Here is a 26,302-nt window from a genome sequence, read left to right as displayed (position 1 = left end):
AGTAAGAGAAATTCAAATAGTTCAGGAATTTCAGATTTGATCTTAAAAGTATGAAAAAAAGAATCAATCGCAATATTTTTTTGACCTTGTTATCCAAAAACCAATGTAAATCCATTAACTCAACGTACATGTCTAGACATTCGAGTGTAAAGCAACAAATGATATAGATAATCCATACGTGAATATGTGAGGTGGATCAAATATAAAATATACGTAGTTGATAATAATAAAAATATTCTTTTCAATTAGAATCTCGCCGCCGAGAAAACCTACAACGATCTCGATGTTTCGCTGCGCAAGGCCAACGAGCACCGAAACGAGTGGTTCGAGGGCGTGCAGAAGTGCAATCTGGACGAGTCACTGTACACGATAATGGAGCGCATCGTCCGCGCAGAAGTACATCGACTGGTGGTCGTCGACGAGCACCGCAAAGTGATCGGCATCATCTCGCTGTCCGACATCCTGCTCTACCTCGTTTTGCGACCTAGCGGCGAAGGCGTCGGTGGATCAGAGAGCTCGTTGCGCGCCTCCGATCCTGTTCTGCTGCGCAAAGTGGCTGAGGTGGAAATACCAGCAACAGCCGCAGCGTCGACGACGACGCCCCCGCCTCGTAGCCCATCAACCGGATCCGGCAATCGCAGCTTGATCGAGGACATACCCGAGGAGGAGCCGGCGCCGGCGAGGAGCGACGATGCCGACAGTGATAACAACAAGTCCGCCAGTGAGGATAAGGCCAACAACAACCAGCACGACCAGACGACGACGGCTGCGACAGCTAACGGTGATAGCAACAACAGCCGCGTAGAAGTGTCCTTTGCCGATGAGGCGCACGAAGAAGAAACCGCCGACCAGGTCGAGCGCAGCAATTGTGATGATGATGACCAGCCAGCGCTAGCGGAGATTGAGCGCAAGAAGGCATCGACGGACGACGACGAGGACGATGGGCTGAGCAGCGCCGTCTCCGCTGCCTCCGCCTTGGGCCAGTCACTGACGCCCGCGGCGCGAGAAATGGCGTTGGTTAGTGAATAAACCTAAACCTACACCTTAACCCCTAATTTAAACACATGCTAAAGAGATACAGCTGCTACGGATACAACAAAACAAAAAATTGCTAAACAAGAACTAAGAACCCCAAAACACAACATTAATGATAAAGCAGAGAACATTATATTTGAATATTAATAGTTGTTAAGGATATATTATTACAATTATGAAATATTATGTATTTTACAACAAGCAACTAAAAGCAAAGCAAAAAAACAAAAGCTGTTAACAAGATGTTGATATATACACACAAGAAACGAAAACAAAACAACAAATTACATTAGAATGTCTTTAAATTTTAAACGATGTAATTGATTATTAAATAATAGTACAGTACAAGTCATTAATTGTGTTTAATATGGGACTGTGGCGAAGCTTTTATACGGAATGTATTAAGATGTATTAAGGTATTAAGAAAGTTAAAATTGAGTTGCCCCTAATTACTCTTTAATTCAAAAAATTTTAAAATTCCTTTTAAATTGTGTTGATTTATTGGAGAAGGATAAATCTTCACGACAGACTTTACTTATAGAAAATAAATATCAACTTTTTTTTACTTCCTAACGGGCCAAGTTAATCTTTATTAGTATTAGCATTGTGGGGGATACCACCAACCAGCCAGCTGGTGCCGCTGCAAAATAGTTTTATATCCCCTTACAGGGGATATATATTTATTTCCGTCAGAAGTATCAACGTAACAAAGAAGAAATAGATTTAATATATATATATTACATATAGATTACGTTATTAGATAAATTTATTATATATTCTTATCTGGCTACGAAATGGCTAAATTGTCTGCCCTGCTTTCAACTCATAGTCGCTATCTTGACTCGCAGTCATATGGTCATTTTGTTGACGTTTACTTTTTGCCAAAAAGCATTGCGCACCAGGCTGGTAGGCCTCAAAACGTATTCACGATGGAGCTGATCATTCTCGTGGGGATCGCCACAGCTCTTTTAGTGGTGATCATTACGCTGTACCTGCTGCAAAAGAAAAACGCCGCCCCAGGTGAGTTGGATGCAGAGTTGGATGAGCCAACTGGCGATTAAAACATTGACCCCAAAACAGAAACAAAGCCAGCTGCAGCCCCTCAACGTGGCGTCCCACAGCGCGTCCAGGAGGGTGTGCCGCGTCGGGCCCAAATTGCTCGAAATCAGCGCAACCGGCTGCGCCAGAATGCTCCAGCGCCTCCCGCGGGTCAGGTTGCTCCGGCAGCTGGTGCTCCTGCGGCCCCTGGTGACTCTGACCACGAGGATGACGGTCAGGTCGATGCCGATGATGCCCGTGTGCCCCAGGGAGCGGTGCTGGATGAAAAAATGGGCGCCAAGAAGCGCGCCAAGATGGAGGCCAAGGAACAAAAACGGCTGCAGCGGGAGCAGGAGCTGCACGACCGCGAACAGCGCAAGGTGAAGGAGGCGAAAGAGGAGGCGGAACGCAAGCAGCAGGAAGACCTTGAGGCTGAGGTTGAGCGCAAGCGGGTGGAGGCCGACCGCCTGGCTAAGGAGGAGCGGGAGCGTAAGGAGCACGAGGAGTACTTGAAAATGAAGGCTGCCTTCAGTGTGGAGGAAGAGGGCTTCGAGGAGGGCGACGCCGCCGAGCAGGACAGCCTCCTGGCCGACTTCATACAATACATCAGGGATAACAAGGTAGTTGTCCTAGAGGATCTGGCCGTGGCCTTTAAACTAAAGACGCAGCAGGTCATTGACCGCATCCAGGAGCTGCAGGCCGATGGTACCCTCACCGGCGTGATCGACGACCGCGGCAAGTTCATCTACGTTTCCGAGGAGGAGCTCTCGGCCGTTGCCAAGTTCATAAAACAACGCGGACGCGTCTCCATCGCCGAGCTGGCCGAGAGTAGCAACAACCTGATTAACCTGACTCCCATTTCCGCCGCCGTCGAAGAAGCCAGCTCCTGTTGAGATTTGTTAGCCATTTATAAATGAAATTTATATTATATTTAGATGCGATGTTTTGGTAAAGTAACATGAACAAAACAATTCAAGATTGCGTATCAGCTGTGTTCGATTTCTCCGCCTTGCAATCTTCACAGTCGCAGACCAGAAAGGTGTGGTCACCTTTCAAGTGGACACTGCGATTCCGTTGTGCGCTGGACAGAAGCTTCGACAATTGGACATTGGAAGAGTAGAAGTTGCCTTTAACAGTTTCTGGAATCTGCGGAGCTGGCTTGCAGAGGAATTTTTCAACAACTGCGTGGGTAGGGTGTGTGCTGTGTTATCTACTGACTTTTAAGTAACGCATCCACTTACATTCTTCTACTTTGGCTTTGACCTCATCGGTCATAAGAAGCTGTTCATACGTTGAATCCGGGTCCTTCAACTGCCTGATCCATTTTGTGAAGGCCTTAGAGGTTAGACCCTGAACGTTGGGTCCCACGATGGTGATGAGTGCTCTAAACGCCTCTGGTGTCCTCAACTAATTGGTTAAGTGAGCTTATAATTCGGTTAGTTAACTAGGACCTATCGTATGTGTATTTACCTTGGACAACTCGCTTTCGCAGAGGATTTGGCAGTACGCAAGGTACAAGGACGGTTTTCTGAAAAGCAGATGGTACTGGATGGCCCAGAGGAGTAGCAGGATAACGACCTGAGCGACGGAGAAACATACTATATTGAAGTATATGCTATCGCACGTCGTCCGATAGCGTTGCTCTTCAAAACGCTGGTAGTTCTGATTCCTGGAGATATCCTTTGCCTGATTCATCAGCTGTAGAATCCGCAACTGCATGTAGTCCAGGTTGTACAACCGCCGAACGTGTTCGTAGTTCACAGTCCGCTCGCCGGTCTCAATGTCCAAGTGGACACGCAAAAGAGCGCCTTCAAACCACGCGGAACTGTTGGATTGCAGGCAGATGCGGTGGTCACCAGGCCAGTGGGTTGTGAACTTGAGAAGAGCCTCCGACTTGTAGACGCGGGAAAGGACAACCTTGTCCATACTATCCCTCACTTCCACATGCATTCCAAGCCCAGGGGGCGCGGGCATAAAGCCGCCCGAGCTTGAATCTTCCACCTCAAAGGCGTAGTGAACTGAAATGAGTCAAACGGAGCAGTCACGGTGGCCCAAGACTTGAAGATAGGTTTCTCACTGTACCCAGCACATCCGTTTCATCGGGCGTAGTCTGGATGAAGCACTTTTGAACCGTTTCCCTCATTGTGAAGTACAGCCCGCAAGCGTGGGCCAGGGTTCCCAGAAGCAGAACCAGGACAATTAATGTGCGCTCCATGGCTGGTGAAATCCGAGTAAACTTTCTGCATGCGTATTGCAGCAACCGCTGCAATCTGTTTTTTATAGGTACATATGTATGTACATCTACTATAAAGCGCTATAAAGCTCACTAAGACAGCAAGTGTTGGATAACGTTGTGGAGGGCAGGACGGTGATCGTGGTATGACTATTTAATTTATGCTTTTGCGTGTTCCACATGTGTTTGGAAAGATCAACAATTCATTGATAGCAATAGCAAATTGAAAAAGGGCGGCCCCAACTACCTTTATAAATGTCCACCAACTTATTAATGTTCAAAATTATTTCCACACTTCTTCAAAATCTTTAACATATATTCTACAATCTTTCATAAGAACTATTTAATCGAATAGACATTTTTCGATCTATGAAGAATAATAGTGGCTTAGTCTAGTTCATATCGTCATCATCGTCGTAGTCGTCCATTTCGTCGTCGTCCTCGTCATCATCACTGGTCTCGTCGGGATCGGAGGCCTGGGCGCGGCACTTGGGGCACTGGCAGATGAATACGTAGTTCTCGCGCAAGACTTTGTGCCTCGAGTGGCGACTACGCTCCAGCATGCATTCGTCCAGGTAGGAGATGCAGATCTCGTCGCCTTGTTGAATGGGAGCCAAGGCCTTCAGCACAATAATGTCGTTGGAATAGGGAAAAGTGGAGCAGGCGTTCGGCACGCAACTGTGGTTGATTTTGCTCTGGAGCAGGTATAGCCCAGAGCCCTCGTTGTTCAGGAATTCGCCAGCAACTGTCGGGGTGATTTTGATATGCATAATTTTCCAACAAGGTGATTTAATGAATAGTTACATTCTCCGACTTTGGCGTAGAGTCCGTCGATGACCGTGTCGAGCTGTGCCTTTTCCGAATCCGGAAGTGGCAGATCGGACACCTTGACGACCCACTGGGAGAGCACGCTGGTTGCGATACCCTGGCTGTTGGTTCCTAGGATGGCCATCAATGTCTTGAAGGCATCCGGCGTTTTGAACTGAAAAATAAATAATGTATTCACATTTTAACGCACCCTGGGAGGATATTCATACCATGGAGAACTCCTCGCCCGAAAATGCATTGCAGAACGCAAGATACAACTGCTCCATCTGCTGCTCGAAGTTTTCGCCCAGCATTTTGTGATAGATCTTCTGCTCGCGATTCACAATCAGCGATTGGAAGGACTGCAATTGCTCGAGGAACTCGGCCTTCTTGGTGCTCTGCTGGTAGAGAGCCATTAGGCGGACAATCAGCATGATGCTGCCCGTCTCGGGCGGATAGTGCATCTTTTTCCAAGTATCGTTCAGCACATTGATGGGATGTGTGTCGTCGGAACGGAAGGCGCCCATGCAAGCCACACGGTGGTAGCGCTTCTGCGCCTCCATCAGGCAGTCCTCGGAGCAGTACCGCACCTTACATCGTGGGCACTGGGTGAACTGGGCCACCCACTGGGCGGTGGGATCGTGTTGAAGCAGGGGAACCTCCACTTGGGGATCACTGGCCAGGCGGCGCACATTCTCCAACACCGTCTCCAGCGGCCTCATGCAGTGGTCACACGCAGCGTAGCCGTAGGCCACGTTCCACGAGAACTGCCGGGACACGAACGGTTCCTCCTCGAAGATCACCTCATCTGTCGTGAAGTTTTTCGTCGCGATCATGGCGCGACCCTTAGGAAATATATATAGATATACATATATAATAAGGTGTGGGTACAGTATAGGACTTGACTTACCTTGCCGGGCAACTCCCGAATTTCAAAGTTATTCATTATTTACTCAGCTATTTGAGTTTGTTTTGGCCAATCCATTTGCACGTGTAGGGCAATATGACCTTACTTTCAAGCAAGAATTAAAAATACTATGGTATTAAAACCGTTAAAACTTACTATAAATTTGAAAAACCGGCATATTCATAACATTTTTCGTCCGGCCTAAAATCAATTAGTTGGTAAGGAAGTTATTAGTCATTCCATTAGTTTCTTTACAGATCTAGAAAACTAAAGTCAATCAACTGATTGACCAGTTAAGAGTTACTTTTTAAAACCAATTCAAATCCTCTTCTTGTTTCAGGGTGCACCTTGTTTATTTATAAAACTAAATTTATATCGATAATAGATTTTACATGGCTACTGAGCCATACATTTATCGATGTCTTAAGCAATCGATAGCATAAGGTGCAATTGTCCGAGCCTAACGATATACAAATCCTAAGGAGAGAAGAAAAAAGAAAGACTTATTTGGTCCTCGCACATTGCCACATCCGAACCCTCGGCCTATTAGAAATGGCTGATGAAGCGGGCACCCAAGCCGATGGCAAGCGGCAGTTTATCTGCGGCGTGATCGAGGGATTCTACGGCCGACCGTGGACGACGGAGCAGCGCAAGGACCTGTTCCGGAAACTGAAGTCCATGGGCATGGGATCCAGTCCTTCGTACATGTATGCGCCGAAGGACGACTACAAGCACCGCGCTTACTGGCGCGAGTTGTACACCGTTGAGGAGGCGGATCACCTGTCCAGTAACTAACCTTTGAACTCTGCAAGTCCTTTGGTTAAGTGCCTTTCTTGCAGGTCTCATTGCAGCAGCCAAAGAGGCGGGCATCACCTTTTACTACGCTCTATCACCTGGACTGGACATGACCTACAGCAGCCCCAAGGAGATCGCAACGCTGAAGCGCAAGCTGGACCAGGTTGCGCAGTTCGGCTGCGAAGCATACGCCTTGCTTTTTGACGACATCGAGTCAGAGCTGTCAAAGGCGGATAAGGAGGTCTTCCAGACGTTTGCAAACGCCCACGTGTCTGTCACCAACGAGATATACACGCATTTGGACAACCCCAGGTTCCTCTTCTGCCCTACCCAGTACTGTGCCTCGCGAGCGGTGCCCACGGTCCAAGAATCGGAGTACCTAAATACCCTGGGCTCCAAGCTGAACAACGAGATCGATATTTTGTGGACGGGAGATAAGGTCATCTCAAAAACAATATCCCTTGAGTCGATTCAGGAGATTACCGAGGTGCTGCGTCGTCCGCCGTGCATCTGGGATAATCTTCATGCCAACGACTACGACCAGAAGCGAGTCTTCATGGGGCCGTACAGCGGTCGATCGCCGGAGCTTATTCGCCACCTGCGAGGTGTTATGACCAATCCGAACTGCGAATTCTACGGCAATTTCGTTGCTATCCATTCGCTGGCCTACTGGTCGCGCTGCAGCCTAGACTCCAAAGTGAACAGCTCGCTAAGTGCAGACATTAAGCTGGAGACTGAAAACGATGATGACCTCCCGGCGGAGTTTCTCTCAAAGAACGTTTACCACCCACGAGTGGCTCTCAAGTGAGTAAAACTAACTGAATTACTCGAGCAAAGCTGACAAATCCAAATCATTTTAAAGAAACGCTATTACGGAGTGGCTACCGGAATTCTTCATGAAAAAGGAGGCATGGGGACCCATTACAAAGCCCCAGCCTCAAGTCCAAATGGTTATGCCCATTATTCCCATCATACCCTCCATTAACACCTGCATGAGTCTTACCACCACGACAACCACCTCAACGAGCTCGAGGACGGTTCCACCCACGGTCAACACCACCCAACTTCAGGCTCTGGCTGATGTTTGGTAAGAAGAGTATTCAATTATATATAAACCGCTGTGTAGTTTTCATAAATCTTTCGTTATAGCGTTGTGACCTCCTCGCTGACTCCTATATCCAATCCAGTAATGAACTCCCTGGTCTCACCCACAAAAGTGATCACGAACGATGACATCATCAATCCCATTCCTACCACAGCGGCCAGCAACATTGAACTGCCCAAGAAAATACCGATCTCCGTTGTCCCAGTGCCCATTATGGAGACAAAGAGTGTGGAGGCTTCCGTGGAACTGGCTTTGGACAATGCGGTGTTCGATGACAATGAAATTGAGCCAAATAGCGATTCCGTGAAGGAGCGGCTAGAGCTGGAGGTGGACATAGAGGGAAAACAGGAACCGGTGGCCAATCTCAGTGTGGACACAATGTTGGACGATGACAGTCTTAGTCCTCTAAGTGGCGTAGTCAATGAGCCAATGGAGTGCAGCAGCAGTATCGCATCACAGGTCTCTCCAAGGGAGGAGGAGGCTATTAAAGTGGTGGCCGACGATGTTCTAATGGAGTCCGTTAACGATGTGCATGTAAGTATGATTGTGCATCTGAAAACCCATTACATCTATTGCGTTTCCCCTTCTAGAGTATGCATGTGGAAAGTGGGACTTCGTCGCCGATCTCAAATGCGGAAATGCGTGAGGAAAATGAAGCTCAGTCTGATAGAACTAACGATAATAAGTATATATTTTGAATTCACCGATGTGGAGGGGCAGTTTTTAAAGATTTTCAATCTCAGTACCATCGAAGGCAAAGGAATAACCGTTGACGATTTGGTTCTCCTCTGCGACCTGTTCTACCTGCCCTTCGAACATGGCAGCCGCGGCCACAAGCTGCTTGTGGAATTCAATTGGCTGAAGATCAACGCTAATGTGATACTGCAGGACCGATCTGCCGGCGGCGGTGGCGGCCAAACAGCCAAGCCGGAGGTCAGCGAGTGGCACCAGCGCCGTGAGCAGTTCGACCACCTCTGCAGCGCCGTCGTAGAGCTGCTGATTAAAATTGCTAGCTGCCAGAACAAGGAGATCTGTCACGAGCTGTACTCGTATGTGTGGGACGTTTCCGGCGCCCTGTCTCTGCTCAATGGCTATGTAAAGTGGCTAGCTCTCGGGCATTTCCCGCAAAACACGTCTTCCTACACAGAGGGCAGCTACACATGTAAGTAAATCAATTGATACTTTAGTGTGGAGTGAGCTAATATACCTAAAACATGCCAGGGTTTAGCAAGGGCTGGAAGGAGGCGTTCATGTCTGGTGATCAGGAGCCCTGGGTCTTCAGAGGCGGCCTTATTGCAGACCTGCAACGTCTGATGCCTGTGGACTCGGGCAACGACCTGTTTGTGTACAAGCTTCCAGAACAGCCCACGGCCAACTACTATCTCTTGAGACCCTACTGTAATTCGGATGAACAGCAGGTCAACGATTTGTGCACTCGCCTGTACTTGCAGTGGCAGGGAGAGCTGGACGGAGGCAGCCACATTTCGTTCCCGCTGCCGGCGAATGTGGCAAACATAGTGGCGGATGGGCTGATTGGTGGACATCTCACCCTCAGTCCGCAACTGTGCATTGTGGCCTACGACGAGAATAACAGTATCGTTGGATATTCTTGCGCCGCTCTGGATGTCAACGTATTTCGACGTAACCTGGAGCTGTGCTGGTATACGGAACTACGCGAGAAGTACTCTAGGGACGTTTGTTCACAGGAGGACTGCGAGGTGACCCAGCTAGTGACCTCCTTTGTGGACAATTATCATGACAGCAGCGGTAACGGAGCTCTGGACCAGTGTCCCGTAGAGGTGAGCGGGTCGTTCCCTGCCGTGTTGATCTCCGGAACTCTGCGGGAGTCGGAGGAGCGGGACTCGGGAATAACCAAGCGGATGCTCACCGTACTCTTGGCCGCCCTGCGAGCGAATGGCTGCTTTGGGGCTCACGTACGTGTTCCCCTGCAAGATGTCGCCCAGGTGAACTTTTATTCGAGAATCGGTTTCGTGGATGTCTATCGCGAGGAGGCCACCAAGTGTATTTACATGGGTCGCCGTTTTTAGCGTTTCTGGATGCCAGCTTCACTGCCTCCACTTTTAATGTTCCTTCATTTTTGGTATTCCGGCTAGCAGCGCTAGCCAATCATGTCATGTCCTCGTCGTTTTTGTATTCCCTTAAGGTTTAAAGTTTGTATACTGACCAAACCTTCGAGCATTTATCTTAAGAATTGTTTTCTTATTGAGGAAAACAATAAAAATACCAATTTAATAACACTTGCTAGCTTTTGCTGAGGTCGTAGAACCAGACGGTGTTTACTCCGTCCTCTATAATCTTAACGTGCTCCAGGCTTGGCAGTGGAAAGCGACAGGCTATAATCTTGGTGTTGTGTGGACACTCGGCGATGAGTTTGTGTTCCAGATCCTGCATCATCTGCTCAACCCCAAAAATGACCACGAAGTTGTAGTCTTTTATTTCGAACTTCCAGAGATCTCGCCGGAAAAACCTCGTCTGAGTGGAAACCCCGTGACGCAATGCAGCCAGGCGCGAGTAGTAGACTAGCCATGGGTTCAGCTCCACACCGTCTGTCCTTAGTGCCCTATTGTGCTGTGCCGCAGCTGGAAAGAATTACATAAGTTATCTGTGATATTTCTGAATTGACTAGGTGAAGCGTACTTACCCACTACGATTCGTCCGTCCCCGGAGCCAATGTCCAGCAATTTTCCGGTCGAATTCTTAGGCAGGAAGCTCAGAACATTCTGTATTTGCTCGGTCGTCGCTGGCACATACGGCAAACAAATCCTGCGAAATGCCGGCGCCACAAAGGAAGCGCAAACAATCGACAGGCCGATGCCTACTCCGCCGGTTGCCGCTATCAGGATCTTTCCGCCCGTGGACATGCCACTCTTTGCCGTCTTGGCAACCGGGTTCAGTGCATCTTCGTTTAGGAGTTCCATTTTATTTATCAGAAGTTCATGTTTACCATGCTAAGGAATTAGGCGATTATTTATCGATAGCTGGAAGCCCTGGGCGAGAAGTTGTCATACGTCCACATTGCACGGGGCGCTGTTACCGACGGCGTTTTACAACACTGCACCTTCCACACTGTTTGACATGTGGCAACACTTTTTTCGTGCGTTTGATGTGTGCGTGCGCTTCCTATTACAATTTTTTCGAAGGATTTTCTGTGTGTTTTGTTGACGTGCAGCGCGGCAGAAAGTGAAAAACGCCATCAAACAGTGCCGTGCAACAGGGCGGGTCATCGTTTGGCATAAATTGCAGTGTGTGCCCCGCGTGCGGACAGGCGTAATTCGTAAAAATGGCGAACGTAAGGGACAGCGACACATCACTGTGGCTGCATAATAAACTGGGCACCTCGAACGACTCGTGGATAAACGGCTCCATCTGCTCGCAGCTGAACAAGGAGGTGCTGCGCAACATCAAGGAGTGCTTTCCCGATCTGCAAACGCAGGTCAAGCTGAAGCTCCTGCTCAGCTTCCTTCACATCCCGCGCCGTCTGGTGGAGGAGGTAAATGAAATCCCATGAATTGAAATGGCGTTGGTGTATGGAAAAAGTACACCAGTGCACACGCACGCATACTACGACACGCGCGCACACGTATGTACACGGAGTACACTTGCCGTTGTTGAAACAAAAAGTGCGAACAATTTGTAAATACTCGGAAAATCTCATAAATCCCATTACCTGAAAGACCCTAAAGCACATTTCTTGGCTTGTAACAGTTTCGGCCACTGGTGACTTAGATGGTTGGTGAAAATAAATATTAGCAACGTTTCCCGCCACTTCTACTTTTGTGTACACATTTCTCTCTCTTTGACACTTGTGCGTGTATTTCTCTCCCGTGTGCCTCGGTGTGTTTATGTGTAAGTGGGCTGTTGTGGGCGGCCGCGGATTCATTTGTTTGTGGTACCCTTCCCAGAGAGCATTTGGAGTTTTATCTGGCGTTTGTGATCGCAGTTTAATCTCCATCGACTTATTTGTTGAGCTTGCAGATCAAGTTAGCAACTAACTAAAAATAAATACAAACGTTTTCTTTATTAATTATGTATGCATCTTATGCGATTTTTTTTTAATTTCATTTGAAACGTGCGGTGATCGATCGACTGAAACCTTTCACTAGAACTTGTATAGTTATTGTATAAATTACCTGGAAGTGTTCTAGAGCATCGGCATGTCAAATTTATCTGTCTAATCCAATTGTTAATTTGAATCCATTGTTAATTTGAATGCAATTTTCAGTGGAAGGCGGAACTCGAGGAGGTGATCGAGGTGGCCGGCCTGGATTCAGAGCTATGGGTTTCCATGCTGGCGGAAACGATGAAGACCTTTCCGGCGACCAGCTCGCTGAACACAGAGATCTCCGATTACGAGGACACGCGTCCCATCTTTATAGACATGGTCAACGACCTGCGCAAGTTGGTCACCAAGCATTCGGACCTGGGCATGCTGCCCCTGGAGTGCCAGTACCTAAACAAGAACGCACTGATCTCAGTGGTGGGTATAGAAACTTCCTACATCCTACCTGATCTGAACTAATCCTCTTGCTGAATTCAGGTGGGCCAGCAGCCCGCTCCCGTCAAGCATTTTACGCTAAAGCGCAAGCCGAAGAGCGCCCAATTGCGCACCGAATTGTTACACAAGTCCGCCGATGCGCAGTCCTCGCTGAAGAAGGCTTCGGCGCCCACAATTCCGCTGCGATCGCGAGGCATGCCCCGTAAAATGACAGACACTACCCCGCTGAAAGGAATTCCCTCGCGCATGCCCACCACCGGATTCCGATCGGCCACCGTGCCGGGAAATGCCGCCCAGCGTCCCAATCTCAGTCGCACGCCTGCTGGACGCAAAGACGGCGGCATAAAACTGATCGAATTCACCGAACAGCCTTTGGGCTATGCGGCAGCTAAGAAGCGTAAGCGCGAGCAGCAACTGGAGGAGCAGCAGAAGAAGCAGGAGCAGAAACAGCAACAGGCGGCGGCAGCGGCAGCTGCGGCGGCCACAGCAGCAGCAAACAATGCTGGTGACAGCTCGCCAACGGACGCGGCGACGGCCAGTGGGGGCGAAACACCTGTCACGCCCACGTCAGCTAACAACAGCTTCGAAATCAAAATGGAACCGCAGCTACTCAACCAGAGCGCTGGAAGCCTGGAAGAGCCGCAAGACGACGAGATGTCTGGCAAAGCGAATATGGAATGCGACATCGAGACGCCGGAGTACGCCACAGCCACCCTGGACTTTGCCCTGGCCTCTTCAACGTCCGTCGCAGATGGTCAACCGGGAAAACCACCAGTAGAAACCAAGCTGAAGACGCCGCGAACACCGAAATCCACAGCAAAACTGAACAACAACAACAATAGCTTCAATCACACCCCAAAACGAATCAAACAAGAAATAGAGATCAAGAGCGAGGAGATCATAGTACCCGCCAGCATCAAGCTGGAAAAGATCGAGACTTCACCGTCTACCCAACGCGTCATTATCCAGCAACAGCCGCCTAGTTTGGTACAGCGCACCCCGCACCTGCTTATTCGCAGTTCGCCGCAAAAGCGACAGAACAACGGGGCAACCACGAGTGCAGGAACAACTACTACCACCGTAGGCAATACCACCATCAAGATGGAGAAGCTGGACATCAAGCCAATGCTACGAGCCACCGGCGTCTCCCCTTCGACGAGTGCGGGCACTACGACTACACTCCTCACCCCACAGCAACTGCGTCAGGCGGCCAATCCGTTGGCCAATCTGCCCAACAACATCTCGGTGAAGATAACCTCTACCAAGGCGAAAGCGGCAGCTGCAGCAGCTGCAACCTCCAGTGGCAGCCAGACTCAGTCTCAGCAGCCGCAAACGGTGCAGGTTCAGCAGACGCCACAGCAGACGCATCCCCCGCTTTTGATTAACAGCTCTACACCCGTGATCTTGGCGTCCTCGCCCAGCGCTCAAAGAGCGGTAAGAATAAAATTACACGTAGCTTTACTGACGAACCTCTAGTTAGGGATTTCTTTAAATTTCCTGGATTAATATTTGACGTTCTATCGCGTGCCATAATAAAGCTTAGTCTCTCTTTGCTAATTTACTTACTTATCTGGTTTCAGAAGGCTTTGGCTTTGCCTAGTAGCAGTACCGCCGCCACCACTACCACGACGATACCGTCGCAAGCCATAAAGACGATGCCACTGAGCCAGCTGAAGACGGCCACCAACAGCGGACCAGTGATAATATCGCAGACTATTATACAGCCGGCGAAGCGAGCCCAACAACAGGCTGGAACCTCCAGTGCAGCAGCCGCTTCCCAACAGCAGCAACAGCAACAGTCGCAGCAGCAATTGTTACACCAGCAAATCCAGCAGCAGACCCAACAGCAGACACAGTTACCACAGCACCCGCAGCAGCAACAGACGCAGTACATTCTAGCCACACCCCAGCAGCAACCGCAACAGATTCAGCAGCAGCAACAACAGCAACAGCCCATGTTGCCAACGCTTACCTCGTTCTCACACAGTCGTCCTATGCCGCAGACCACGACGCTTTACCAAGCGTCCACACCCGGCGCAAGCGGTCAGACGCCCACCAAGATTTTGCTAAAGACCTCGGGCACTTCCAGCGTGGTGATGACGCCTCTGCGTCAAGCGCAGCCACAACAGGCAACCGCTGTGGTGTCGTCGAATCCTCCGCCATTGGTGGCCACTTCGGCGGCAGTAGTTTCCCCCGGGCAGACAACCCTGAACATTCAAAACGTGCAACTACCCAATCGACCAGTGACCATCCAACCAGCCTCCCAAGCCGCTCAGCAGCAGCATATGCAGGCCCAGTTGCAGCAGCAACAACCGCATCCACAGCACACGATCGTGGCCAATACGACAGCTACGCAGCAGCCCAAGTTGTCTCAGGTTCTTATGCAACCAACATCAGCAGTTGGCACTAGTGGCGTATCTGCTCTGAACGTATCCCCTACGTCCGGGAAGAACAAGACTATCATACTCACCCAGAAGGGCGTTATACTGCGCAACATTGGCGGCGACATGTATCAGCAAATACCCATCAGCAATGTGAACAACATGCAGGGACTCGGAGGCACCACGCTGATGACCACCACAGCTGGGCCGCCGAGTCTGGTGAAGACAACACCCTCGACCGGTATGCAGTTGCAGCAGCAACAGCCTGGAAAGCAGATCCTGCCCACTCTCATACCAACCAGCTCGCTTGGTGGTCAGCACGTAATAGTGCAGCAACAGCAACCCACTAACGTCATTGGCAATGTAAGTATCAAAATTAGGTTTCGCAAAGGTTTTTTAAACATTCTTTGCTATAGATATTGTGAATCCTTTTTCCACATGGGCACAATATTGTAATTTGTAAAAACTAACCACACTTATGTCTATCAGTCCCAACAGCAGACCATCATTCGGCCCGTGATGACCAACGTGGGCGGAGGCTTGACCACGCTGCCGCAGGGCCTGACGCTAATACAACGGCCGGGCCAGCAGCCGCAGCTGGTGCAGGTGCAGGCGGCGCCGGGCAGCACGCAGCGCACGATTATTACCCAATCGAACACGGCGGCGGCGGCGTCGCAACAGCAGCCGCGCCAGCAGCAGCAACAAATTCTCGTCCAACACAAGCCGGCTCCGACTCTGCAGCAGCGATTGGTCACCTCCACCACTAGCGGTGGCCAGGGACAGCAGGGAAATCCGAATGCGGGGATCGCGCGCACCGTGCAGGTACAGGTGCAAGCTCAGCAGCAGCAACCACAGCAAGCTACGCAACAGCAATCGCAGCAGGCTCCACAGCGACGTGGACTCTCTCTATCGGTAAGATACATTTACATATTTCATTAAAATTATATTTCAAACCTGTGGCTTCTTTTCTTTTAGAACGAACACGTACACAAGGCGCACGAAATGTTCCGCAAGGCAAATCGCGTCTCACGACCCGACAAAGCCCTGATCCTTGGATTTATGGCGGGTCTGCGGGAAAATCCGCGCCCAAATAACGAAAATGTGCTGGTCATTAAGTTGGGCGAAACAGAGGTAAGGATATTTGGGACTCACTTAAAGCTCCTTTAAAAAAAAAGACAGAAATATGCATAAAAGTTTGTTTGTGGTTCTGCTAATGCTTTGTCGAATATAGAATATTATTAGTTTTAGTTGACAAAATGTATAGGTAACTTTATTTACCACAAGCTCTACATATTATTTTTAAATTTCTTTTTTGTTTATGGGATTTTAGTTGTCTTAGATTGCACTAAGAACATATATGTTTAATTGTTACAGGAAAAAGTACAACAGGACAACGGCAACACGGCGCTGTGCCTGGTTGAGTCACACATCCGGCTGGACTACAACACCGGTGAGTGGAAGACATTCCAAAACTACAGGCTACAGGACCAGAGTGCCGCCTCATAGTCCACAAGGGTCATACGCATAGTTCGCAGCACCAAGTGAGCACGGACAGCCAGGCTGAAGCTGGATATGGATTGTGCGTATATGGATTGTGGAGTATAGATTTTGATTTGTCATCCGTTCTGCACGGGCTGTTTCGTTGCCGCCCCCAATTAGGCTATTATAAATTCCCTCTCTCCTTCCCCCACCCTCCCGCAGTCAGCAAAACGCCCTTAGAAATGCTGGATATAATGAAACTATTTTATAATTAAGGTAAATTAGCTGTACAGTTGTTTAGTATGTAGTAAAGGCTAGCGCTTAAACATTTAGTAAACAAGCCCCTTCATACATCCATAAAAACACCCATTCATCCAAGCACACAGGCATAATCACCTCTGGCTGAACGCTTCACTGGAGAGCAGTTGGAAAGGCGGATGAGCCAGAAGTGAGCGTTTGGACGGATCACATAGGCACACACAACACATGCCCACACTCATGCATTTTAAATCTGCATATATATACCTAGCTTATGTAATTGCTGTCGAGTAAAAAGTTGTAATTATCTTACCAAGCAGCATAAAATTTAGAGACGCTGATCGGCGCTCGTATTCATTAGAAATCCAATGAAAATATATAGTTATAGATATATATGTATGTATGAGTCGCAGCAACCACAGCAAAATTAACTTAAATCTTGAATTGTGTAATAGACAAACAATAAAACTAGCATATGTATTTATGGCTTAAATGTTAAAACCTTCGCTGTTATATTTGAGTGCGGAAAATGTGGGTCATGCAAACGTCTATTCAGATATTCAAACACTCGATAAATTGATCAATTCGATTATCAAGTGGTCTGTGCCCAACTGGAATTTCAAATACCTATTGGCTTGGTATGTGATTGGGTTTGGAATTGCCTGTAAGAGCAGTGCCTGTACTACCAATATCCACTGGGAAAATAGCTTTTCTTGTACAATGTATGTATAAGATTGTGCATTCTTTCTGAATAATCTGCGATTTGAAATCACGCTGTGTTGGAATTTTGGAAAGTGCCTTGCCCACGGTCAAGAGAGCGCCAGTGCAATCAAACCACTTTGTAGTTAATTATTAATTGTTGTGTATTTAATTGTCTTGAAATCAAAGGCTTACAACTAGTCAACACAAACTTACGAAACTTCTCGCTAAGTTACACTAGTCTAGGGCTAATACTAGGTGGTAGGCTAAGCTAGTTAAATATAATACGTGGTGCGGGATAAATTCGCTGCAGATCTGGTTTGGTGACGCGCCCACCGGGTCGTCCTACTTGCCCACCTCCTTCCAGTGGACGATGGCGCGTTGCTCGTCCGGTGCATCGCCGAATGGTCGGCTGCCGTCGGAGTGCACGTATTCGTTCACCTGGAAGTTGAGAAGCGTCTTGTAGTGGTAGACGTCCGCCAGCTGCTGCGTCAGCGGACTGGTGTTGGTGGTAAAAATACCGGCGAACTGCTTCTCGCGGGCCACCCGCAGCACCTCATGCTCCATGAAGTGCATGCAGGCGATGTTCTCGCGGGGATTCAGCTTCTCGGCGGTGCCCATCATAAACGAGTGCAGGATTTGGTTCAGCCCCTTGGGCAGGTAGTTGTCCCTGTTAAAGATTCTGAGTGAGCAGATGGCGCATGGAGGAAGGTGGAAGGTTTGACATCTTACCTGATCGGACCCTCGCAAAACTCCAGGAACTCGAAGACAATGAGCAGCTTGGACTTGATGTCCACCTCGGGCTCGTTTCGCGCATCAAAGTTCAACGCTGTGCCAATGATGCGATCCGTGTTGGTATCGTAGACCACGAAACTTAGGTCCCGCTCCACCAACACATTCCAGATATCCTGCCAAGTCAAAATGAAGGAAATGTAGTCACATGAAATAGTAAGCTTTAGTTACTCACGTTCAGGATGTCGCTGTAATCGGTTCTCAAAACACCGGGCTTGAGCCACTGCTCCAGGTCGGCCTTGTTATAGAAGCTAGCAACAATAATGCTGAAACGGGTGTTACACGATTAGTAATTCCACTTCCAGGTCAAGCTCGGTCAAGCTAAGTACTCACTCGATGACTTCCTGACGGTGCTCCAGGCGTAGCGGCACCGCCTCCATCTTTAGATGCGGACAAGCATTCAGGGATTCCTCCTCCAGCTGCACTGCATCATGGTTGGCTGCCATCTTCTCGATGATCTCGCCCAGATTCTTAGCCGCTATGAACTCGGAAATGCCAATGTTATAGCCCTTCTCGCGCAACAGGGTGACCGTGAAAATGGAGTTCAGAGAGTTGCCGCCCAGCTCGTAAAAGTTACTGTGCGGAGCCAGTGTTGCTCGGGTGGAGCGTCCAATCACCCCACCCACTGTCTCGAAGAGATCCCGAGCAGTGAGCTTTAGGTCCTCAGGAACCTGCGAGTAGTCAAAGTCCAGGACAATGCTGGAATCGCCTTCGTTGTTGTTGGCCGTCTCATAGGTCTTGAGCAGCGCCTGGCGATCCACCTTGCCGTTGACCAGCAATGGTACATGCTCCAGGATGACCACCTGCGGTGTCATGTAGTCGGCCAGTTTGTCCTTGAGACGCCCCTCCATCTGCATCTCGGTGACCATGGGTGCATCATCGCGCAGCTTGACGAAGGCCAGGATAACCTGATCCACCTGACCAGCATGGTAGCACAGGACAATGGCCTTCTCCACCAGCGGCAGCTCCGCCACGTTCTTCTCCACCTCGGACAGATCGACGCGATGTCCACGGATCTTCACCTGAGAGTCGGTGCGTCCCTCGTACATAATGCTGCCGTTCTTCAGGGATCCATAGTCCCCTGTGCGATACAAACGAGCGTATTCTGGAGAGGCACGGACGTATTAAGTAATAATAATATTTAAGGACAGCAATATTAATCAACTACCTTGAATGTATTTTAAAATGTATATAAGATATAAGATGAATTACTTACTCTTCTCCACAGCCAGAGGATTCTCCAAGAACCTCTCCGGATCGCGTCCGTTGACATAACCAGCCGCCAAGTTGAGTCCCGAAGCAAAGATCTCTCCGATCTCGCCGTTCTTCACTGGACGATAGTCGGCATCCAGCAAATAGACAACAGTATTGGACAGGGGAATGCCTTTAGGATGAGAGATCACGGATTATACACAACATTGCCAATTAGGAACCCGGGCTAAATCTCACCTATAGGCACATTATCGTACAAGCTTAGTTGCTTCTTGCTCTCGCACGCGAAGTAGGTGACATCGCCCAATACCTCTGTGGATCCGTAAAAGTTGTATAGCCGGTGTACACCTTCGTCGAAGTAGTCGAAGAAGCTGCTTGCCAGGGAAACGGATAGGGGTTCTCCGGAGCAGACCCAAATCTGCAGGTTATACAGCAGTTTCTGGGCAGCTCCGCCTCCCTCCATCTTCAGATACATGAGCAGCGACCGCAGTAGAGTGGGCACCAGCACAAGACGCCTGATTTTATATCGCTCCAGCAGGGCAACCAATCGCTGGGGATCCTTGGTCACTGCCTTGGGCACCACTAAAATGGCCAGGCCACACATCAACGGACCCCAGAGCTCGGCGATCGAGTCCACAAAGGTTAAGGCCGTCTTGAAAACGCTCACCGCCTCGTTGGCGGTATACGGAAAGGTGGCCCACTGCCACTGGAGGCGATTGAGGATGCTCTCGTGCGGCAGACGCACTCCCTTGGGGACCCCCGTGCTGCCCGAGGTGTAGAGTACGATGGCGATGTGGTCGTTTCCACCGCGCAGCATCTCCTCTGAGAGCAGATTTGAGCCAGCCAGCTGAAGGGATTTGGCATATAGTTCGGTGGTGGATAGTGTGGGAGTTCCCTGGAAACGGCCCGCGTCAATGTCGTCGTCGCGAATCACCAAAGTGGGCTTGGCCTCCAGCAGGATGTGGTGGATGCGGTTCGCCGGGAAGCTGGGATCGATGGGCAGGTACGCGCCGCCTGCCTTCCAGATGGCCAGTAGTGTGGTGACCAGTCCCTCCGACGGCTGCATACACACAGCCACGATGAAGTCACCGTCGCTGTTCGGCTGCAGGAAGCGGCCGTGGGTCTCGGCCACCAGGAGACGGGCTGCCCGGTTCGCCCGCTCGTTCATCTGGCGATAGCTGCTCTGACTGGGCGCCATTCCCTGCCCCGAAGTGCTGGGCTGATAGATAAGAGCCACCTTGTCGGCGTGCCGCAGCTGCTGCTCCTCGAAGATGCGGTGCAGAGCTCTCGGCACAAAGTCTTGCTGCAGACCCTTGACGATCGACAATTGTGGCAGCGAACCCATCTTAATGTTCTATTATCTGTGGGGAGAATTAAGAAAAATCCTTTACTTCCTTTAATCCTTTAATTGCTCAAATTATCAGGGCAGTATTAGCATATCACCCGGAGAAGCTTTAAGTTACATCATCATTCCCAGCTTTCATTTTTCATTGCAATGCTGGTTAATGCCTTACTGCCTTGCGGTAGCAATTAAATTCATCCATACATGCATATTTATAACACTTCGTGTTAATGGAGCGCTCGCACAATAAACTATTATAATGAATGAGTATGAATATTGGACCAGCCTTAATCGGATGGCTTCTGGTGAGCTTTATTTATTCAATTAAATTACAGTCTGCAGCTTAAGATGCAGATATTGTAGGTACAAATAAACTGGAATTCGATTTTCCATGTTAATGACTTGTTGATTATGGGTTTCAGGGTAATACGATTTTATTAATGTTTTTTATTTATAAAACTGCAATCCGTACACGAAGAATTGGAATTTCTTATTTCTGTGTTATAGGTATATAGATATAGATTATCTATAATAAGTTTTATTCTTTTTAGTAATAGTTAAGAGCATTAGTATTTCTTCTGAATTTGATTTCTTGATTTCTTCTACTTTGCGACTAAATGCTTGGCAACGGGCCCATGTAATTTTAAATTATGGCGACATTTTTATCTACTCGCTTAGCACCATATTTTTCCCTAACCTATCACTCATACTTTCATTACAGGTTTGTTTAATAGGGGACTAGAGAGCTCCTTCACCTAGGTAAGTACAACTTAATGCATTAGCATAGCCACCTGTTTGTCGATACTAATTACGGTCAGCTAAATCTATGTGGGCTTATACTATAAATTGAGATGTGTTCCGGCTTTGAAAATCCACGTTTATATCGCCAACTTTTTTTGCTAAATAATATGCCTTAATAATTGAATGTTGGAATTTTGAGTTGATGATTTCCTAGTTAAAGAAGTTAGCCTGGCTTAGACGTTGTACCTCAGTCGTTGGACTTGGCCAAAAGCCCAAACCACCGCTCGGAATGCGGCATGCTAACTTGTTAATTGCGTGGAGCTAGCCAATTGCCGGAGACACCAGTCGCTGTTCCATTTTACGAGCCGGCATAGCACGCAGGCGAAGATTGGTGGAGGTCTTTGAGCTGCGCCAACCAACCTTATGCTCATGCTCGTTAAGTTCCATCGGCATGTCATAAAAGCCAGCTAAAATGTCATTGCGCCGACCACTTCTGGTGTCCGAGACTGTAGTATCTACTACCTGTATCTGATTCTGCCCGGCTCCAATGTCAAGCGCTCTAATCCAAAACATGAGGACAAGCTGCCGTCTGGAGGCCCAAGAACGGCAATTACCCGTGCCGTACCCCTGGCCTTAGCAAATGTTAATCTCTGATTTGGTTTGAAAATTTGATTTCATTAGATTTGAGGCCTCGTTAAATGACTGCGATCGGGGACGTGGAGCAGTGTGGAGGCGATGCCGCTGGGAAAGGCAAGGTGGTCAGGAAGCTTCTTGGGGCAGTGGGCAATGAATTATTTATTTGCTTCCGCTTCTTCTCCAGCCGAGGAGGAAATGGAGTGGAAGTATAAGTGAAGGGTGCAGGTGGAGGTGGAGGCGGAGGTGGTAGCTTGTTGTAACCATCGTGGCTGGGGAGCTCGAAACAAGTTATACTTCAATTGCGCAACTCTAGAGCTGAAAATTCGACGCCTGGCTTCTGGGTCTGGTTTTCGGACTTGCTTGGTTCTGATTCTCGACTGGCATACATTTTTTGGCAGCCAAGTAATTTACAACGGTTTACGGGGCGTATACGTAACGAATTCAAGGCTACGCTGAAATCATTTCCCAAGCGCCCATTACGTATGCGCCGTGTGAGTCCAATTAGTTTGTTCATTTGCACACACAACCTGCACTATGTTTGCCCACTATATATACTACATGTATACTCGAGCATATATGTAAGCTCGTATTATACTATCTGCATACAATGCTGATGAAGTCCATTGTTTTGGTCCCGCCACTCGAGTGCATTCTTGAGCCCCTTTGGTTCTTGGCATTTCACATCATCGATTAAATGCATCCAGCGACTTCTGTTCACCTTCGCTGCTTCTGTTGATGAGGTGAAATCCATGCGGCTGCTTTAACGTTATTACTTTTGCCCCTGTTGCCATTAAAACAACGAAAACAAACTAGGCAGCATTAAATAGTAGTAGCAGCTCGGTCGAAAAGCATTTAAGACCGCCGCAGTTCGACGAGTGCTGCTTATAATTTTCCGACCAAGGTTGCATTTGCGTTAGATCGTTTTCAGTTGGAGGTTCAGGTGGAGGTTCTGGCGCTTTTGGAAAATCGTTCCATAATTATCAGCCTGCCATGTAATCTGTAATTTACATAATTATTGGCCGGGTTGAAAGACCGTTGGCAGCGCGGTGGCTGTTGCACTTGGCGGATCAACAACATTGCCTAAGGTCGCGGGGCTTATCTAGTATCGCAAACGTTTCCGCTGGTGGCAATTCCGAAGAGTGTGGCTAATTAATTTGTCGAACCGTCGTGGGAGGCGGCCGAATCAAAACACTACAGTGCTCTATGCTGAAGTCCACTTCTGTTCATTTATTGAATGTATTATTATGTCTTTTTTCTGCCGTGACTGATTTGCCTAATTGAGTAAAAAGCGTCTAATTTAAGCCGTGCTGGGGACCTCCACTGCATCTGCACGGCTTTGGGGGTCGTCCCGGTGAGTGTGATCTGTTTTTGTCTGAGTGGGTTTTTTTTTGTGTTTTCCCCACCGCCGCTGTCGTTTTCCGCAGTATTTCCGATTGTGAGTCAATTGGATGACAAGCTCGTATTGTATGTGGAAAAGAGCAAAACCGCGTTCAAGAACAGAAAACGGGCAAAACTAACGATCTCGACCAAGAGTCTCACGTAAATGGGGGAATCAGTTCGCGTGCTCATTAACGAGCCAAGTTCAAGTCGTCGAATGCAAATTGTGCACCATAAAAAGCACTTGTAAACGATATGCGACACTCGTTTAGCACATACTTAACATAATTAATAGCCGATCGCTTTGGCCAATGACTCAATTGCAATTATAAATCCATCACTGCTGGCTACCGTCGATAAGTACGCCGTGTTGGCCGCTCTTAATAACAAGCGATTTGCTAAGTGCGCCAAGACAAATTAAATGTCATTTGCGGGATACTTATGCTGGCAACAAGTATGTCGATGGCTTGTCTAAAAAGCCGAGTAGTTGGCAAAAGTATCAGGTGCTAAACGCTGAGAAAACAACTGGGGATTCTGAGAAAAGAAGGGCTTAAATCAGAGTTTAAGAGCCTCGTTAATCACTGAACCCCCTGTAATGCCTTTTCTAACCTCGCCCCGCCTCGAATTCTTGATGCCTTTTGCATTTGGAGTGCATTCCCAAGGAACGAGCTGTTATGGGAATCCAGTTTCCTTCTTGTGTTTAGAACTCGTTTAGAACTTCCTCAAACTGTAAATGATTTCAATAGAAAAACTGGTCTTCTATTCGTGCTATTCTATTCGTTTCAAATCCAGAAAGGTATAGTATGTTTTTCCTTTAAGTCATAATTGTATTGCAGTTTTGACAGCAAAAACCTTAGCCCACAAAAATGTCTCCGTCGAGTGAAGCGAGGTGAAAACACTTTGTTCAATCCATTAATTTATGGTTGAAACTAATTGCATTTTTTCGATGTTCTTTTTTTTGTAATTAATGAATTAATGAACTTTATGCAATTTCTGTCGGATGTGAAGTAAGTTTGTAATGTACGGAGGAACTTATTTCGGCCATTAAATTACGCGAGAATTATTTTGTTAACTGCTCCTCAGCATGCATGTGAAGTTAATTTGCACATTAATTTCGGGAAAGCGAGTTTGCCGAATCTAAATACATACTTGATAATCACGTATACGTACCGTGGGTAACAACAAATTCTGACACTTGATATTTTGAACAGGTTCTAAATTTTCTTTTTTAAATGTTTATCTGTGGCCGTTTCACACTGAGCACGTTATTCTTCAATTTGATTGTTCTTCTTTATTTTCAAGTATCAAGTATGAGAGTGAGTCTACCAGTTGAAAAACTTCCGTTTCTGGTCACTTCACTAGCGTTTCACTTTGATTTCGGGGGACACCCAAAAAACTTGCAACGCACTCGGGAAACTCAACGTGCTATGTACTTGTAAACGGCGCTCGCAGACTAATCAGAATCCCAGCCCCCGACTATCTTATATATCCGACCGATCCGCCGCTGTCTCAGTCGCCGTCGGCTGCGCAGTCGCAGTCGCAGTCGGGTGGCGAAGAATGACAGAAAAAACCAGTTCCTGCTCTTACAGCCCCTGCAATTACCGCTCGCAGCATACCACACATACCCATATGCGGGCGCCAGTGTGTGGACGCCAGATTAGAATTGGTACCGCTTCAGCCAGATTGGTCGCCATTTTCAGCGGACCCCCGAGCGGTGACGTAGGAAATGAAACGAAATGCCCGCCGTCCCCGCACTCACTAATTGGCAGGCGAATCGCACAATTTGATTATTATTTTTCTGCGCACCAGAGCTCTGGAAATCCCTCGTGTGACACACAGCTTAGAGCGGATTGAGGAAAGTTACGCGCAGGTGGAAAGCTGGTTTTAATAAGTCCTTGTTTCGGGTAGAAGAATGGATTTTAGGAAGTATATAACAAACAATTTTAATTTACTGATATTAGCCTAAAGTTAATGGTCTTAAGAACTATTTTAAAGGAAGTGTAGGAGTGTGTAGCACCAAACCCTTAATTATTAATACAGTAAATCCAAGTAAATATAGAAATAAATATTATATTATACACTTTGTTCAATAGTATTGAAAGGTACATAAATAGCAAGCATTCTGATTCAGATATCGATGTTGAGTACACTGCCTATAATCTTTCCGTACTATTCAGATCTGACACTTACTAAAACTAACTGCTTTTATAGAGTTCCAACTACTAAAGCCTCTGATTGCTTAAGATTGGTCGAGTTTAAGACCAAGAGTATTGGCGATCATGGCTCTTACTTCGCTATTATTAGTACTATGTATCGTGCGAAAGTAGAATCGCATTAGAAATGGAATTTTAAATAGACCGAGGATCGCAGTCGCTGCAATTTGTACATCGATTCTGTAGCTGTCAGTGGGTTTGTGAGAGGGATTGCTTTTTTCTAACATATGCCAGCCGTCATGTTGTGCTTCCCATTACGAAGTCAGTGTGAAAATTTGCAGTTGAGGCGCCTGTCCCCTGACTTTTAGTGCAATCATTACTCAAGACATACCTACTGCCTACAAATGCAGTCGTACTCGGTGCACAGTTGGAATCAATTGGACTTCATAACTACTTTGTAGGAAAGTCTGAAGTTGATCATTGTTTGCAGTGCCAAGGTTAATCAGTTAATTGATTGAATACTTAAAGAAAGCCCTGGCTTCAAATAATGTTGGATCCAGTTAATCGACTATTAATTAGCGAATCATGACTGATCCGTGCAAGAATCAACGTCAGTAAATCCACATTGCGATGCGGGCTAACAATTTGGAGCTGTCGATTGCCATCATTAGCACTCAATGTGGTCCCATTTGCATTTATTTTAATATGATTTTAATAGAAGAATTTATGACAGCTTGCTTAATTGTGCAATTACTGTGTGAGTTCAAGAATAAAGAACGGATTTATCATTTTAATT

General features: G+C 47.8%; 8 protein-coding genes across 16 annotated transcripts in view; 4 read left to right on the top strand and 4 right to left on the bottom strand.

The window, feature by feature from the left end:
* LOC122622553 (5'-AMP-activated protein kinase subunit gamma-1) overlaps positions 1 to 1,322 on the top strand; it is a 65,624-nt gene extending 64,302 nt beyond the window's left edge. For all 7 annotated transcript variants that reach the window (XM_043801091.1, XM_043801090.1, XM_043801097.1 and 4 more), the window contains one exon: positions 250 to 1,322. In XM_043801091.1, the coding sequence (XP_043657026.1) occupies positions 250 to 1,029 (780 nt within the window). In that variant the 3' untranslated portion in view covers positions 1,030 to 1,322. The remainder of the gene's footprint in view (positions 1 to 249) is intronic.
* Positions 1,323 to 1,877: 555 nt separating this feature from the next.
* Positions 1,878 to 3,049, top strand: LOC122620226 (DDRGK domain-containing protein 1). The gene is made up of 2 exons (XM_043797598.1): positions 1,878 to 2,055; positions 2,116 to 3,049. Exons 1-2 carry the CDS (start codon positions 1,965 to 1,967, stop codon positions 2,964 to 2,966), a joined length of 942 nt encoding a protein of 313 aa, XP_043653533.1. The 5' UTR covers positions 1,878 to 1,964; the 3' UTR covers positions 2,967 to 3,049.
* On the bottom strand, positions 2,969 to 4,343 carry LOC122620227 (transmembrane emp24 domain-containing protein eca-like). The gene is made up of 4 exons (XM_043797599.1): positions 4,156 to 4,343; positions 3,544 to 4,091; positions 3,315 to 3,480; positions 2,969 to 3,254 (listed from the first exon to the last, which is right to left on the bottom strand). Exons 1-4 carry the CDS (start codon positions 4,286 to 4,288, stop codon positions 3,046 to 3,048), a joined length of 1,056 nt encoding a protein of 351 aa, XP_043653534.1. The 5' UTR covers positions 4,289 to 4,343; the 3' UTR covers positions 2,969 to 3,045.
* A 276-nt stretch (positions 4,344 to 4,619) lies between these two features.
* Positions 4,620 to 6,133, bottom strand: LOC122621106 (SET and MYND domain-containing protein 5). The gene is made up of 4 exons (XM_043798859.1): positions 6,024 to 6,133; positions 5,344 to 5,958; positions 5,111 to 5,288; positions 4,620 to 5,051 (listed from the first exon to the last, which is right to left on the bottom strand). The coding sequence occupies exons 1-4, from the start codon at positions 6,057 to 6,059 to the stop codon at positions 4,699 to 4,701; spliced, it is 1,182 nt and encodes a 393-aa protein (XP_043654794.1). The 5' UTR covers positions 6,060 to 6,133; the 3' UTR covers positions 4,620 to 4,698.
* A 320-nt stretch (positions 6,134 to 6,453) lies between these two features.
* Positions 6,454 to 10,178, top strand: LOC122619167 (protein O-GlcNAcase). The gene is made up of 7 exons (XM_043795922.1): positions 6,454 to 6,807; positions 6,860 to 7,619; positions 7,678 to 7,902; positions 7,965 to 8,454; positions 8,511 to 8,605; positions 8,664 to 9,082; positions 9,142 to 10,178. The coding sequence occupies exons 1-7, from the start codon at positions 6,573 to 6,575 to the stop codon at positions 9,966 to 9,968; spliced, it is 3,051 nt and encodes a 1,016-aa protein (XP_043651857.1). The 5' UTR covers positions 6,454 to 6,572; the 3' UTR covers positions 9,969 to 10,178.
* On the bottom strand, positions 10,120 to 11,001 carry LOC122619168 (ATP synthase subunit C lysine N-methyltransferase). The gene is made up of 2 exons (XM_043795923.1): positions 10,583 to 11,001; positions 10,120 to 10,520 (listed from the first exon to the last, which is right to left on the bottom strand). Exons 1-2 carry the CDS (start codon positions 10,857 to 10,859, stop codon positions 10,183 to 10,185), a joined length of 615 nt encoding a protein of 204 aa, XP_043651858.1. The 5' UTR covers positions 10,860 to 11,001; the 3' UTR covers positions 10,120 to 10,182.
* A 10-nt stretch (positions 11,002 to 11,011) lies between these two features.
* Positions 11,012 to 17,025, top strand: LOC122619166 (negative elongation factor A). 2 transcript variants are annotated; one of them, XM_043795921.1, is made up of 7 exons: positions 11,012 to 11,431; positions 12,164 to 12,418; positions 12,479 to 13,870; positions 14,020 to 15,180; positions 15,307 to 15,729; positions 15,793 to 15,948; positions 16,192 to 17,025. In XM_043795921.1, the coding sequence occupies exons 1-7, from the start codon at positions 11,222 to 11,224 to the stop codon at positions 16,321 to 16,323; spliced, it is 3,729 nt and encodes a 1,242-aa protein (XP_043651856.1). In that variant the 5' UTR covers positions 11,012 to 11,221; the 3' UTR covers positions 16,324 to 17,025. The 2 variants fall into 2 exon arrangements, with proteins under 2 accessions (XP_043651856.1, XP_043651855.1); XM_043795920.1 differs by having other exon boundaries at positions 11,014 to 11,431; positions 14,017 to 15,180; positions 16,192 to 17,024.
* A 400-nt stretch (positions 17,026 to 17,425) lies between these two features.
* LOC122619375 (mycosubtilin synthase subunit C) lies at positions 17,426 to 24,788 on the bottom strand. Of its 2 annotated transcripts, none has more exons than XM_043796277.1 (7): positions 24,524 to 24,788; positions 19,495 to 20,618; positions 19,262 to 19,429; positions 18,379 to 19,150; positions 18,221 to 18,311; positions 17,986 to 18,161; positions 17,426 to 17,923 (listed from the first exon to the last, which is right to left on the bottom strand). In XM_043796277.1, exons 2-7 carry the CDS (start codon positions 20,600 to 20,602, stop codon positions 17,599 to 17,601), a joined length of 2,640 nt encoding a protein of 879 aa, XP_043652212.1. In that variant the 5' UTR covers positions 20,603 to 20,618; positions 24,524 to 24,788; the 3' UTR covers positions 17,426 to 17,598. The 2 variants fall into 2 exon arrangements, with proteins under 2 accessions (XP_043652212.1, XP_043652213.1); XM_043796278.1 differs by having other exon boundaries at positions 18,379 to 19,126.
* Between the last annotated feature and the right edge of the window lie 1,514 nt (positions 24,789 to 26,302).

This window comes from Drosophila teissieri, chromosome 3R (assembly GCF_016746235.2).
Source record: "Drosophila teissieri strain GT53w chromosome 3R, Prin_Dtei_1.1, whole genome shotgun sequence".
Taxonomy (NCBI): Eukaryota; Metazoa; Arthropoda; class Insecta; order Diptera; family Drosophilidae; genus Drosophila; species Drosophila teissieri.
The sequence above is the reverse complement of the archived record's forward strand: the minus strand, read 5'-3'. Positions and strand labels throughout refer to the sequence as shown.